Below are 13533 nucleotides of genomic sequence, written 5' to 3'. Positions count from 1 at the left end.
AGGCAGGGGGCTGTGGCTGCCCCTCGTGGGAACTCGGCAGGCTGAGGAAGGGACAGGCAGGCTGAGGCCCCTCCTCGAGTTCTAGTGTGGCTGGCCAGCAGCGTTCCCCTCACTGCCCGATCTCCAGGCTGACAGGCGGCTGCGGTGGCTCTGGGGGTTTGAAGCTGAGGACTTCCTGGTAGGTGAGCTCTGGGGGGTGATGGGAAAGGTGAGCACATGCTGCCGCTGGCCCAGCACACCCTACCTGCTTGTCTGGTGCCAGGCTCCCAGCCAGGCCCATCACCCTTTGAAGGCAGCCTCGGCCATGGGCCTTCCCGGGCCTGCCCTGTGCTGCCCCTCGCCTCTGCTGGACACACAAACCCTGTATTTGCCAGCTCCCCACCCCCGGAGACTGGGCACTTCCTTCAGGAAATGAGCAGCGAGCAGTGCCTGGCCTCCATGAGAAGGCAGCCCTCAGGCCCCCGGGCTCTGCCTCCCGCCGACCTCCCCAGCCCACCCTTCCACTCCTCCAGAGTGCGGTCCTTTGCCTCCATGCTGTCATCATAAGGCTCAGCCTCGGGCTCATCGTCCGGGTCGTGGTACTGGCTGAAGTAGGCATGGCCCAGGGCCTCGGCCGCACTGACCCTCTGGTCACTGTCCAGCACCAGCATCCGTCCCAGAAGGTCCACAGCTGCAGAGTGGTGGGGGAGGCGGCGGGTGGGGGTCAGCTCTGCGTCCGGGGCCAGGCGTGAAGCCCAGTCCAGACCCAGGGCCCGTCCTCACCCAGGGGGTTGGCGCCGCGGAAGATGCTCCTGAGGTCCTTCTGGGGCACCGGGGGCAGGGACTGGACGTACGTCCGGGCCTGGGCGCACGGGAAGGGCCTGAGGGGGCTGCTCATGTGACCTCCCCCCGCCCAAGCTGGGCAGGGCTCGCCGAGAGAAGCCCCCGCTCTCACTCGCTGGAACGGGCCTGGGCAAGGGCCTGCACAGACCCCCTGCGGATCTGGGCTCCAGCACCTCACCCTCGATCCCTGCAGGACCTGGGCCAGGTGCTGCCCCACTGCCCTTGGCCAGGGCTCTGTGGTCAATGTTGCGATCTTGCCCTCGATGGCCCTCGGGCCAGGAATGTCTTCTGTTCACCTGCTCCCACGAAGGAGTCAGGCGCCTGCCTTGGGTCCACACTTTCATTGCGGCTCCTGCCCCACCCCCCACCCCACCACAGTGACCAGGCCCCTCCCACACTGCCCTTCCTCCAGAGCGCCTGGGGCTTGGTCAGCAGAGGAAGCTGGTGGCTGGTGACTCACATGTTCCGAGGTTATCTTTGCCAGGACCTCAGGGCTGGGTGTGCCCACCACCTCCATGATGCGCTTCAGCTGGTCAATGTCTGCCCGGCTCAGGAAATGCCCACTGGCCAGGCGTGGACCTTCTCAGGCCCCCGGACCCCAGATCTTGGGGCCCTGCCCAGAGCCTGCTCTCCTACAGGGGACCCTGAGCCCAAGGTGGCATGGCAGGGGGCAGAAGAGGCAAGACTGGCCAGAAGGTCTAGAGCCCATCTTTCTTGACCCCCACCCTGCAGGAAGGGACCCTGGCCACTCTCCTCCCCAACCTGGGCCAAGGATACAGTCCCCTCCTGGGAAGAGAGCCTTTCCCTGCAGCAGCTCAGCCATGATGCAGCCCACAGACCAGATGTCCACTGCCGGGGGTAGAGGGGGGCTTCCATCAGCCTGTCTGCCCCCAGTCCCTCCTCGGAGAACTGGGTGCTGCCCGGACTGCCCCTCCCCAGGGTCCCTAGTCATAAGCAGTCCTTTCCCTCCTCTAGACACAGCCCTGGGCAGGGCAAGGAGCTGGCCCAAGACCCACCATATTCTGCCCCTCTGAAAGTCTGTTTTTGAATGCTGGTCCCAGACCTTGTGGGTCCCCCAGACTAGAGCACCGCCCATGTCCCTGGCTTCAAGCCTAGATCCTCCCCCCAGGCACTGGCACAGCTCTGCCCGCCCGCCCGGTTCTTACGCCAGGGGCCACCCCAGGTAGCGTCACAGCCGTCACCTGTCTGGTTGTAGTGCATCCAGTTGAGCATAATCTCTGGCGCGCGGTACCAGCGCGTGGCCACGTAGCCCGTCATTTCCTCATCAGCCTGGCGCGCCAACCCAAAGTCCAGGATCTGAAGCAAAGCCCTGGGCTTCAGCGCCAGCCCGGATCCCCTCCCCAATGCCCTGCCCCGTCCCCGGGGCTCACCCTGAGCTCGCAGTCCTCGTTTACCGCCACGTTGCTGGGCTTCAGGTCCTGCAGGGCGCAGGGGTGTGAGCAGAGGAGCGCAGCGGCCTGCTGCAGGCCGACCCTCACAGCCCCCGCCCCCAGCCCCGCCTGCGCACCTACCCGGTGGATGATCCCGGCCGAGTGGATGTACTGCGGGGGTTGGGGGGGGAGAGGAGCATCAGGTTCCCGCCTGCGCATCCAGCCCCGCCCTCGCGCGGCGCCCACCTTCAGCCCGCGCAGCAGCTGGTACACGAGGAACTGAACGTGCTCGTCGGTCAGCGCCTGGCACTTGACGATGTTGTTCAGGTCGGCGCCCATCAGAGTGGTCACCAGGTACCTGAGGGCCGAGGCGGGGCGTGCAGCGTCAGGACCGAGACCTGCCGCCCCTTCCCTGGCCGCGCTCGGCCGCCGCTTACACTTCGCTGAAGTCCTCAATGGAGGTGGCGGGGGTGAAGACGTCCAGCAGCCCGATGACCTGGCGAGGAGGGGCGTCAGCACTGCGGTCCAGCTCAGGCCCGCCCACGCGCCCCGCGCGGGGTCCCGGCTCACGTTCTCGTGTTTCAGGTGTTTGAGCAGCCGCAGCTCCCGGTAGGTCCTCCGCGCATGGATCAGCGACTGAAAGGGGCGCGACAGCTTCTTCACCGCCACCTTCTGGCGCAGCCGCGTGTCGTAGGCCGAGCTGCAAGGCGGCGGGTGAGGCTGTCGGCGGGGCCCGCGGTGAGCGCCGCCCCAGGCCCGTCCCAGGGGAGAACGGTAGGCTCACAGACACCCGGCCGCCACTCCTCCGTGGGGGGTGAGGGGCCTGCTCCGCTCATCCCTGCTGGACCACCGCTCTCCTCCCAGGGGCGTTTGCTCCAGGACCCCTCCGGGCTGGACTGCCATCGCTGTGCAGCCGCAGCGACCCCGGAATCGTGACTGGCAGGCTCTGCACGTCTCCTGTCCTGCTCCTTCCCAAAGAGGCAGCTCACCCTCCACCGCACCCCTACGAGCAGACCTGCCCAGCGCGTGCGGCTCACCTGCTCCACCTGGGAGCCCCAGGGCAGGACCTGGATCTTCTGTCCCCTCACCCCAATAACTCACACCCCAACTCAAGCAAGGCAGGGCGGGGGTGGGGGGGAGGGCCTCCACTGACCAGGGTGGGAATAAAACACCAGGAAAACAGCCACTGGCTATTTCCATATTAGAAGGTCGTCCCCCGCCATGGACCATGGATCCTGAGGCTTCTGGAGGGTTCTAGAGCTGCCTTCAAAGCCTTGGCATAGTCAAAACATGGAGGAAAAACTGGCATTACTTGTAACAGTGAGAAACCAGACAGGAGGAAACGTGGCACAGAGGGCGGTGTCTGCACCCACCGTCACATCCCCTGTGCCCAGCCCCAGTCTGCAGAGGTCCAGACCCTGCACCTCCATGCGCGTCTGCTCTGCACGGGAGACACGACACTTGCTGGCATCAGCCTCAGATGTAAATGATCCAGTCACCCCCCACCCTCCCGAGGTCCCACTGCCCTCAGGATGGGGGCCTGCTGAGCACAGCGCCTTCGCACAGGCTGTCCCCTCCAGCTGATGCCCCCTGCCTTCCAGTTCACCTCCTGTCTCTGGGGTCTTGCTTCCCCCAGGAGTGAGCAGAGTCCACAGTCCCAGGAGCAGCTCCCGCAGGACCAGATGGTGCTGAAGGAAAGCCAGGTAGGCGCTTGGGGAACCTGAGCCCCTCCCCCTAGCCTATGACCTGTTGGGGAACCTGAGCCCCTCCCCCTAGCCTATGACCTGTCGGGGAAGGTCACTCCTGGGGTGGGAAGGAGAGTGTGGTCCCCCAGGTGGGACAGCAGATCCTTTTGCCTAATTGCATCTGTGCAGTTGAGCGACAGGGAGTTGGCCCTGGGTTGATGGCTTCATCAGAGGAACGTGGGAGCCCAGGAGGGAGTGGTCACCTGCACTGGCCAAGTCAAGCTAAGTTCCAAGGAGAGAGACCTGAGCCTCCCTTGGGGAGCTTGACGTTAACTAGGAACTCCCAGAAGGAGCTTCTGGGCCAGAGGCAATTCCAGCAAGGGCCTCAGGGGCCACCCACACATTGTCCCTGACCCTCTTCTTGATCTTGATGTCTTAGACATAAAGACAGAGGCCTGTGGCTGGAATGGCTGAAATAGCCTGAGGTTTCTGACTGTGAGTGACAGTGTGAGATCAGAGGCCACGTTGGCCCCAAGCCCCTGCACCAGACTCCAGCCCTGGACCTCGGGGATTGGCCAGCGGGGAGAGTTCTGGGAATCCCATTCTTAACCTGCCAGAGGCCCTCAAGGGCCCCTGCCTCCCCACTACCTGTCACCCCTGCAGTGGACAGCGGCCATCTAGCAGTGGCCTAAGGACATCACTGGGTGTTGGGGGGGGCTCACGTCTCAACATCCACACCCACAATCAACCTCAATGTCAAGATTGCAAGTGACAGGGGCCTCCCTGCAACCACCTGATCTTAAGCTCCCTCCAGCTTCCCTACCTCCCAGGGTGACAGACTTCAGCTAAATCTGACCCTCCTACACACTTCCAGATGCTGTCCTCTCTCTCTGGGGTCCTCTCTATCTGGGACTGTGCTCTGAGCTTTGTTGGTTGGGGCAAAAATGGGATGGGCATAGACCCCCCCATAGGATGGTGAGGGTAAGGGTAGGCATAACTGCTTAGGCCTAAACCTCATCCAAAGTCTGAAACCCCTTACAAAACGGGGTGGGAGGTGGGGGTAGAACCCATGGGAAGGCCTGAGGCTATCCTAAGGGGAGGAGTCTTGCTCTCCCCATAGCTGGGCTCTACTTTTATAAAAAAAAGTACCCACCCTAAGGCAGGGGCATCTGCCAGACCCCGGGGCTGCCAGAGCCTGGACAGAGGCGTGCTGGGGCATTTAGGAGCCTGGGAGACCCGCCCTTTCGCTGGCTGTGACGCCAGTGACGCCGCAGGATTCTGGCTTGGTGGAGGACGCTCCAGCTAGGACAGGGAGGGAGGACGACCCCTCTCTGCCCGCGAGCAGCGTCTGGTAGGAAAGTTTCCTTCACGCCCCCCGACCCCCCATTCATTCTACTGATCCGCGCAGCGTCCGGGGTGGAGGCAGGGCGAGGCCCCTCCGCACGCTGGGAACCCCGCCGGGCGGGGAGGGGGCGCGCGCTCGGTTTCGCCCCGGCCCCCCCGCCCGCTCTCCGCTCCGCCCCTACCAGACGGAGCCGTAGGCGCCGGAGCCCACCGGGCGCAGCCCCTGCAGCCGCTGCGGCACCTCCCACACCGTCTTGTTCAGCTCCTGCCGGTAGAAGCCCGCGCGCGGGCCCGACATGTCCGCCCGCGCCCCCAGCCGCACCGGAGCGCGAGCCGAGCGCGTGGAGGGCGGTGCGCGGGGCGGGGCCGGCGCGGGATTCCCGGAGACCAGGCAGCTTCCTGCGCCTCCGAGGCACAGGCGAGCGGAAACCGGCCCTCCTCTCCCCTCCCCGGGGCGGTCCCGCGGAGGATGGCCCCGCGCTGGGGGGGGAAGGGACGGCCAGGGTCCGACTTATCGCCCCTCCCGCCGGCACCTCCTGAGGTCCACGCACCTCTCTAAACATCCGCCTGCGTTCTTTCCCCGCCCAGGCGCCACGGATCTGCCGCACCGCCGAGCGCAGGACTCTGCTCCCCGCACCCGCGCCGCCGGCATTGGCGCCAGCACCTCCTCTCTCGCTACTTCCCGTCCCGCACCCCTCCCTCCTGACTCTGGGCCCTGCACTTAACCCCCTGGGCCTGCTTGGGTCCACGCATCCTCCCACACACCGGCTCCAGGCCCAGAATCCCCTCTCCCGCCCCCAGCTGCTCCCCCAGAAAGAAGTCGCACCCTCAATCGAAGAAGCCAGGGCAAAGCAGATATTTCTCATCAATACAGAAAACGCCAGCTAATAACGTCTAGGCACTCGGTTGAATGGGGCCCCTCTGTGGTGAGCACAGGGTTGGGGCCTGGGCCAGCCCAGCCGCTACCTGTGGAGGCCGGTGCGGCCTTGGTGGTGTGGCGCGCCTCCTGGCGGACCCTCTCTGCTCTGATGTGGGCGGCCCAGCGCCTCCTGGGGGAACTGTGACCGCCAGGCCAGGCCTTGGGACCAGCCCTGTCAGGACCAGGGACAGCGGCGGCACCGGGGCGTGGGGGGGGGGGCCTTTGAGGTGTTTGTACTCGTAGGGAGCTTTGCCCGAATGGGTCTTCCTCGCGCCTGGTACCTTCCCTCCTTCTGAACCAGCCCTGTCAGCTGTCACCTCTTCCTGAAAGCCCGTCCTGATTTTCCACGGCAAAAGCCCGTCCTGATTTTCCACGGCACCGCATCGTTCGCAGCCGCAGTCCCCAGGGGCCGCAAGCTCCTGCCAAGGCACCTCACTCCCGCACCTCAGCCCCCGCAGGCTGCTCCACCCGTGAGAGTGCTCCGGGGCCCCCAGAGCGGCCTCGCCCGCGTCTGCCCGGCGCTCCGCGTCGGCGCATCTGCTCGTGCTCCCCATTTTACAGTGACCAGGGCGGGGAGAGCACCGCCCCGGGGGGAACTGCTTCCTGACACCTGCCCGAGGAAATGGCCTCTCTGAGGAGAGCGGGAACAAACTAAAACCTGAGATTTTATGGAACTCTCCAAATGAAAATAAAACATGTCAGTGCAGGACTGGGCAAACGGACACATCCGCCCCGCGAATCCGGACCCCAGGAAGCCGAAAATCCAGGAAGGAAACGGGATCTGAGTCCCAGCCGCGCCCTCCTCAGTTTCTCTCGGGGAGCCGGCGCCCCTCCCCCAGCCGCCCTCGCCGGGCCTCGCCCGCCCCGCCCTGGGGAGCCTTTCTCCGCCGGTCGAGGTTTTGTGCGGAGTTAATGGCGCTTCAGCGAAAGCCGCGGGCGGGGCAGAGCCGAGCCCGGGCTGTGGGAACCCGGCGGCCAGTGCCGCGGGGAGGCCCGGCCTTTGTCTGAGCCCGCCCGCGGGCCGGAGCGCCTTCCCGTGGCAACTGGCTCCGCCCCTGCTGGGGCTTGGCAACCTTGTGCTCTCCCCAGGGGTGGGGCGTCCGATCAACCAAGGGCGGCCTCGCGCAGCCTTTCCCACTGCTCCCCCGGAATCCTGGCGGTGAGTGATCAGAGCTGACCAGAGCTGACCAGAGCGGAGCGGCCCCCCTGCCCGGCTCAGGGGGTCACGCGGGGTCCCGGGCCTTCTGCGGAAGGCCGAGGTTGTAACCCTGCAGGGGAATGACCCTGGAGATTGTCCCGTGGGGGTGGCGGTAGGGAGAGAGCAGTCAGAGCAGGGCACCCTGGAGAGGTGACACGCCAGCAGAGCTGGCTCATTCTCAAGATAGTCCTGCCTCTCAAGAACTGAGCTTGATTCAAGGAACAGAAAGAGTGGTGTTTATTGGTGGAGGGGGGTGGCAGGCCGGTGGACAGGGGCCTGGTCAGGACTTTAGGAGCTCAGCTGCACATTTGCAGTGTCAGCCAGGCTGCGAGAGGACAAGCCAGCAGCTGGGGGGTAGGGAAGAAGGTTGGTAGCAGGACGCGTGCAGGTGAAGGGTGGGGCCGGTACAATCACGGCCCTGGTCTCACTCCATCCTGACGGTCACTGCCAAATATCAAGAGCCCAGCCCTTCCGTCCATGTCCATTGTCCCCTCTCCACCTACTCAGCAGCCCCTTGCTCGCTGGCTGCACTTCTCCCTGAGGCCTAATGAACTTCCTAAGATGCCAGTCCCGCTGGGGCAGGGGCGGTAAGGCGGGTACAGGTACTGCCTGCCGCTTAGAAGATGAGGTTCCCCTCCCGTCGCTTCCCACCGACTCCGACCCCTCAAGGCTGGCCTGCCCACGCCATGCTTCCCAACAACCATGCCCAGTTTCCACCTTCCACTGGCCCCATGAAAGGACAGCCCTTTTGTAAGCCTATCCTCGAGGGGGGCCCTCCACCTTGTGGACCTGTAGCCCCTCCCTTAACTCCAAGCTTCAGAGTGGAAGAGGGGGTTCTCGATGACTTCCCCATCTTCTTACCAGGGGGAAGGGGGCAGAAGCTGCCTTCAGAGGTCCAGTCTAGAAGCCAGGTCTCCATGTCCCCCAAGCTCAGCACTCCCTGACCGTGCACCGCCCCCCTCGCCCCCGGCTCTGGCTTGGCAGTACCTTGTTCGGATTCCTTAACCAGCTGGGTCTCTTGAGAAATGGGGAACCCAGTATAGGCCATTGCTGTGTCATTTCAGGGGTCCCTGGGTAGATGTCAATTGTTTGCCCAGTACCTCTTCCTTGTCAGAGATACCTCCCTTGTCCCATATGGCTTGAATGGGACTGCCCTATGCACAGTCGTTCCTGATCAAGGCCTTGCCCACGGAGGCTCCCCAGACAGTGACCTGGCCCTAGTGGAGGAGACACAGACCAGACACAGACCAGGGCCGCAGCATCCCTACTGCCCAAGGACAAGCCAGCATGTGCTGGGAACCCAAAGATACGAGCCCCTGGATCCAGCCCTACATGAAGCTCGGCCGCCTCCTGTTACAGAGCTGTGAACGCCTATGGGTTGGTACTCTGGCAGCACAAGGCTGGGGACAGGCTCTGCCTTACCCCCTTTACTGCCATGTCCCTAGTGCCCAGGACAGTGCGTGTAGGATGGCAAGAGGCCTGTCATTCCAATGCTGTGTGCATGCACATGGGCCTGGTGGCTGATCTCAGCTCCGCACTTCGTAGATGTACCCCTCCCTCCATCGCCAGGCTCCCAGATGACCTCTCCCCTTCGCTTACTCTCAGCCATAGGGTCCTGGAACCCTGCTTTTGTCCCGAGTCATCCTGGGGTGGTTCATGGGACAGAGAAGGAGCTCACCCTAACGGCCTCACAGCCTTAAGCAGGAGGACGTAGGCCCTCTACCCTGGAGCCCCCAGTGTAGAGTGGGGTCTGCATACAGTAGGGGCTAACTAAATGTGCACTGGGAGGACCCTGACCTCAGGAAGAAATAGTTCCATCCTGAGATATCAAGGTCCAGACAGCTAATGCCACGCCTACCCCCTGACCCCATGGCTTAGTGGCTCAGCCCAGGAAGGGAGGCTGGGGGCTGTCTCGTTCAGCAGCGGGTGCCGGGGCCAGCTCAATCTCCTTTACTTCCTGGCTTGGCAGGGCTGCCTCAAGGCACCCCTTTGGAAGCACAAGCCATTCCAGGATCCCCTTCAGGCCTGCACTACCCCCAGCTGTCCTCGCCCGAGGTCTCACTGCCCATTCCCCAACCATCCTGTTCTCTAAGGCAGCAGACATTGTGCACGTGGGTTGCAGCCTCTGTACAAATCCTGTGGGCCTGGCCGAGGAACCGGGGAGGTGGGGGTGTGAGGCCACACAGGCCCACCTGAGGGTGACCCTAGGGCCAAACAGTGCCTGGGGGACAAAGGCAGTGGGTAGGCCAGGCCCAGGAGAAATCCAGCCAACCAGCAGCGTGAAAAAGACGGCTGTATTTGATTTACAATTAACAAGATTTACAAAAGGGGTGGGGTGGTCCTGGTAGGGCTGATCCTGGCCCCCCAGACCCGGGCAGGGCCTGCAGGACCGCCTGTTTGACAGGCCGAGACCAGGACCCCCAGTCTGCTGGGTCCCCTCTGGTCACCTGGGCCTCGACGTCTGACGTCCGGCTTGACCTTTAAGGTGGGGCTCGCGGCTGGGAGTCCACTGAAGAGCTGGCGCCCGTGGGACAGCCCGGTGAGGTCAGGAAGGCATCGTACCGCTTTTCTCCTCCCGCCCAGGCGGGCAGACGCACTGTCTGGGCACTGGGTCCTGGGGGCTGTAGGCACTCAGACCCCACCCAGGGAGGCCAAACCCAGGCATGAGGCGGCTGCTGGTGCTTGGGAAGGGAGGCCTTGAGTCCCGACTGCCCCCGGTGACACGGCACGGCGCCAGGGGCGAAAGGCACGTTTGCGATTTGCTCGGGAGGCTGCACTCGGAGAGGACGCCGATGCTGGTTCTGCAGGAGGGGCTGGTGCTGGAGGGCGCCCGGCACTATTGCTCAGGAGAAAGATGCCACGTGGCTACAGACGCTGAGGTGGGCACCCCACCTCACCCACTTGGACGCTTAGGGGCTCTTCCTCTGCTGGCAAGAGACAAGGGCTGAGCCACCACCTCAGCCTCATTCCCCAGGGGCCGCCCCATGCCGGCTCCTGGCATCACACACCTGTGCCCCGAGACCATGGTGGCAAAGACCAGAGGTCAGAGGTCTGTGACCTTGTTCTCAAGAGCAGCTGCGATCTGCTGGAGGCGGAAGGCCAGCTGCATCTTCTGGGCGGCAGGGTCCTCCTCCAGGGCACTGATGACCTGAGGGTGGGTCACGTCAGACGGCAGGCCCGGGAGGGGCTGCCCAAGCGCCCCCGCCCCGGGGGAGACTACCCCTACCTCGTCGTAGTACTTCTGGGTGTACTGGTAGAGCTGGTGCAGGGCCACGAGCGTGTTCAGGGAATCTGTGTGTGCCTGGGGGGGAAAGGCAGTGTGACCCAGGGCCAGGGAGGGGCCGTGACCTGTGGCACAGGCACACAGGGTTACGGTCTCACAGCACTCCAGCACACAGTGTAGGCACGGACAGATACACATCTCCACGGCAGACACGGCCAGCTCAGAGCTGACACAGCCCTCACCCCCACACGCAGGTGCCAGCCTATCTGGCCTCCCCCTCGGCTTCTCTCCTGGGAGCACAATGCACTCCTCTCTGCAGTGCCATTTCAGCAGGGGGGCTTTGGGGAAGGGGTGGTGGGGCTCAGCCCAGGGAGGGTCCGTTAGTACATTTCCCTTACCCGGGAAATCTCTGCCAAATGCGTGTTCATGTCCTGGTCGCTGACTTGCACCATCTGTCTGATACCCTTGTAGTAACTGTGGGAAGGTGGGGGCAGTGGGTCCCAAAGGCTGGACCCAGGCTGCCCACCAGTGCCCTCCTCCCGGTCACGGGCCCGCTGGGTGGGGGTGGAGGGTGGGCGGTACTCACTCCTCCACCATCTTCTTGTAGGTGGAGATCTCCTTGGCGTACAGCAGCTTGTTGCTGGGAGAGTCCTGTGGGGGTCAGAGCCCAGTGACACCCAGACCACATGGGCTGGCCAGTGTCGCTGCCCTCGCGCCCTGATGGAGCCAGGCTCGACCTGCTCAGGATACCCACAGACAAAGGAGGGCAGCTACCTGCCCAGCTGCAGACCACTTGGTCTCCTGACGCTGTCACTGTTTTGTAATTTGTGATAAGTCACCGTCTCTGCCTGTGTAAAGGCAGGGTCCCCCCAGGAAGGGAAGGAGGACGGAGCCCCAAGTTGCCAGAGGCCAGTCACCAGGGGGCCCCCAGGCTCCCGCCCCCTGCCTGTTACCTCACACCTGCCTTTCTCCGGAGCCCCAGAACCAAAGGTGCATATGAACACCCCAAACAAACCTCCTGGCATGTCCCTAACTGACGTCTTAAGCCCCATCCCGGCATAGTGTCCTCTATGGACACTGCCCAGTTCAGGCCTCCTGGGGGATGACCCACCTCCCCTGCCCCCACCAGAGCTGCCACATGGCCACTCACACGGCTCAGCTTGTGCTCTGTGCGTGTGCAGGCGTCCATGAAGGTCTGGGCGATGACCGACAGGGAGGCGTCCACCACCTCGTGGACGTGCACGTCAAATATGAAATGGGGGTTCTTGAGGATGTTCACCCAGAACCGGAGCGGTAAGCTGGAACACAGCGAGCGACAGAGGTGAGGGGCCGCTGAGACCCTGGGGCAGGCGGGCGGGCAGCGGCAGAGGAGCCCCCACCTGTTGGTCTTCCAGATGTGGATGGTGTCCTCGTCCTTGATGTCGTGCTTCTCCGCCTGCTCGTCCAGGAAGTCGAAGAAGTACTTGACCGCCGGCGGCACCGCGAACTCGGGCGCCAGCACACTTTGGAAGAAGTTGTCCACGAACTGCTGCAGCGTGCCCTGTGCGCGGAGGGGGCTCAGGACCCAGGCTGCCGGCTGCCGGCTGCCCCGCCCCCGCCCCGCAGGCCCCGCCCCCGCCCCGCCCACCTTGACGGACAGCAGGCGGGTCAGGTAGATCTCGGTGATGGCCTTCGTGCGCTCCTTCTCCTTCACGCTGCCGCGCTTGCACTTGCCTTCCTCCACCTCCTCCGTGGGCCGCACCAGATGCCACACGCGGTTCTCCTCCTCCAGCAGGGCGTGGCCTGTGGGCGAGGCGCGCTGAGGGGGGCGGGGCCTGGGGCCTGCCGGGCCCCGCAGCCCCTCCACCCCCCAACCCCCGCACCGCTGCACCAGGAGGACACCGGCCCGGGCAAGGGCAGGGACTCACGCTCCCCAGGCAGGTCCTGCTGGCTGTCCTCAGGCTGCTGGGAGACCCCCACCTTGGACAGGATGAGAGTGGCTCCGTCCCGGACCTGGGGAACAGTCATTAGGGCGGGGCTTGCTCCCGTCAGGCCCGGACTTCGCGTCCCCAGCGGTCGCCCGCCCACCCGCCCGCACTCACGTTGTAGTGCATCAGGGTGTTGATGCGTTTCCATCGCCCCTCCCGTTGAGAGGTCAGGTCCAAGTCTGATAGGATCTGGGCTGTGGACCCAGGCCGCCATTCTGTGGGAGGACACCGCCCAGCTCCTGGAGCCTGGCCAGACCACCCCCCTTCCCAGGAGCCCCTCCGTCCCCCCCAACCTGCCCACCCAGGGTCCCAAGGGCTGTACCCCTGGCACGGGGACAGTGCTCACCGAGGACCACACTATCAGCCTTGGGCCAGCGGGAGCAAGGCTGCGTGCGGTACACCTGGTCGATGATCTTCTCCTTGACCTGGGAGATGGTGTCACAGTTGAGGACCTTAACAGGGATGGCGTCGACCCCTTCATCCTGGACGATCACGCTCACCGTCTGCCAGGACACAGGACAAAGGGCTGGTAGGCGTGCCCTGGTCCCTACTGCACCCAGGGTGGCCAGCCTCACCCGTCATTGCACGCCCTAGCTCAGCGGACAGAGCAGGGGACAACTCGCACAGCATGCGTCCCCACACACCGCCTCTCCTGTGCATGCACTGGCTCACCACCAGTCACACCTGGTGTGCCCAGGCCCCTGGAGGCAGCTGGCTCAGGGTCATTACACCTAGAGCACCTCTTCAAGGCCAGCATCAGGGCCCGATGTCTCTGGGCCCCTCCTGGGACCCAGGTGTGCCAGCACCGGGTGGGGGTGGGGGGTGGGCAGAGGGAAGCATCCAGCTCTGGCCCTGAGTCCAGTCCCACCACCGAGCCTGGCCAGCCCCGGGGCTCACCAGGGGCGCATACTCCACGTCGTCCCCCAGCAGCCCTGTGTCATTGAGGGTGTATTTGGCCTTCTTCTGCACGGCATCCACTGGCCC

The 13533-nt window shown here is 64.4% G+C and overlaps 2 protein-coding genes across 12 annotated transcripts in view; both read right to left on the bottom strand.

The window, feature by feature from the left end:
* LOC105308283 (mitogen-activated protein kinase 11) overlaps positions 1–5927 on the bottom strand; it is an 18702-nt gene extending 12775 nt beyond the window's left edge. The window contains exons 1-12 of one of the 11 annotated variants that reach the window (XM_023525463.1): positions 5794–5909; positions 2784–2913; positions 2651–2709; positions 2460–2571; positions 2355–2384; positions 2214–2261; positions 2025–2139; positions 1600–1671; positions 1283–1362; positions 763–841; positions 497–670; positions 11–189 (exon numbers count right to left, since the gene is read on the bottom strand). In XM_023525463.1, the coding sequence (XP_023381231.1) occupies positions 110–189; positions 497–670; positions 763–841; positions 1283–1362; positions 1600–1671; positions 2025–2139; positions 2214–2261; positions 2355–2384; positions 2460–2571; positions 2651–2709; positions 2784–2913; positions 5794–5894 (1080 nt within the window). In that variant the 5' untranslated portion in view covers positions 5895–5909 and the 3' untranslated portion in view covers positions 11–109. The other 10 variants (XM_011384165.2, XM_011384162.2, XM_023525467.1 and 7 more) reach the window with 10 other exon arrangements.
* A 3707-nt stretch (positions 5928–9634) lies between these two features.
* Positions 9635–13533, bottom strand: part of PLXNB2 (plexin B2) — a 30177-nt gene continuing 26278 nt past the window's right edge. The window contains exons 21-32 of the mRNA XM_023525433.1: positions 13447–13529; positions 12896–13052; positions 12664–12764; positions 12490–12574; positions 12210–12364; positions 11962–12122; positions 11733–11880; positions 11169–11233; positions 10981–11056; positions 10586–10660; positions 10368–10507; positions 9635–10286 (exon numbers count right to left, since the gene is read on the bottom strand). Coding sequence (XP_023381201.1) covers positions 10403–10507; positions 10586–10660; positions 10981–11056; positions 11169–11233; positions 11733–11880; positions 11962–12122; positions 12210–12364; positions 12490–12574; positions 12664–12764; positions 12896–13052; positions 13447–13529 — 1211 coding nt within the window. The 3' untranslated portion in view covers positions 9635–10286; positions 10368–10402. The remainder of the gene's footprint in view (positions 10287–10367; positions 10508–10585; positions 10661–10980; positions 11057–11168; positions 11234–11732; positions 11881–11961; positions 12123–12209; positions 12365–12489; positions 12575–12663; positions 12765–12895; positions 13053–13446; positions 13530–13533) is intronic.

The sequence above is a fragment of the Pteropus vampyrus genome, unplaced genomic scaffold, assembly GCF_000151845.1.
Source record: "Pteropus vampyrus isolate Shadow unplaced genomic scaffold, Pvam_2.0 Scaffold563, whole genome shotgun sequence".
NCBI classification, from domain to species: domain Eukaryota; kingdom Metazoa; phylum Chordata; class Mammalia; order Chiroptera; family Pteropodidae; genus Pteropus; species Pteropus vampyrus.
Note: the sequence above shows the minus strand (reverse complement) of the source record. Positions and strands in the feature narration are given on the sequence as shown.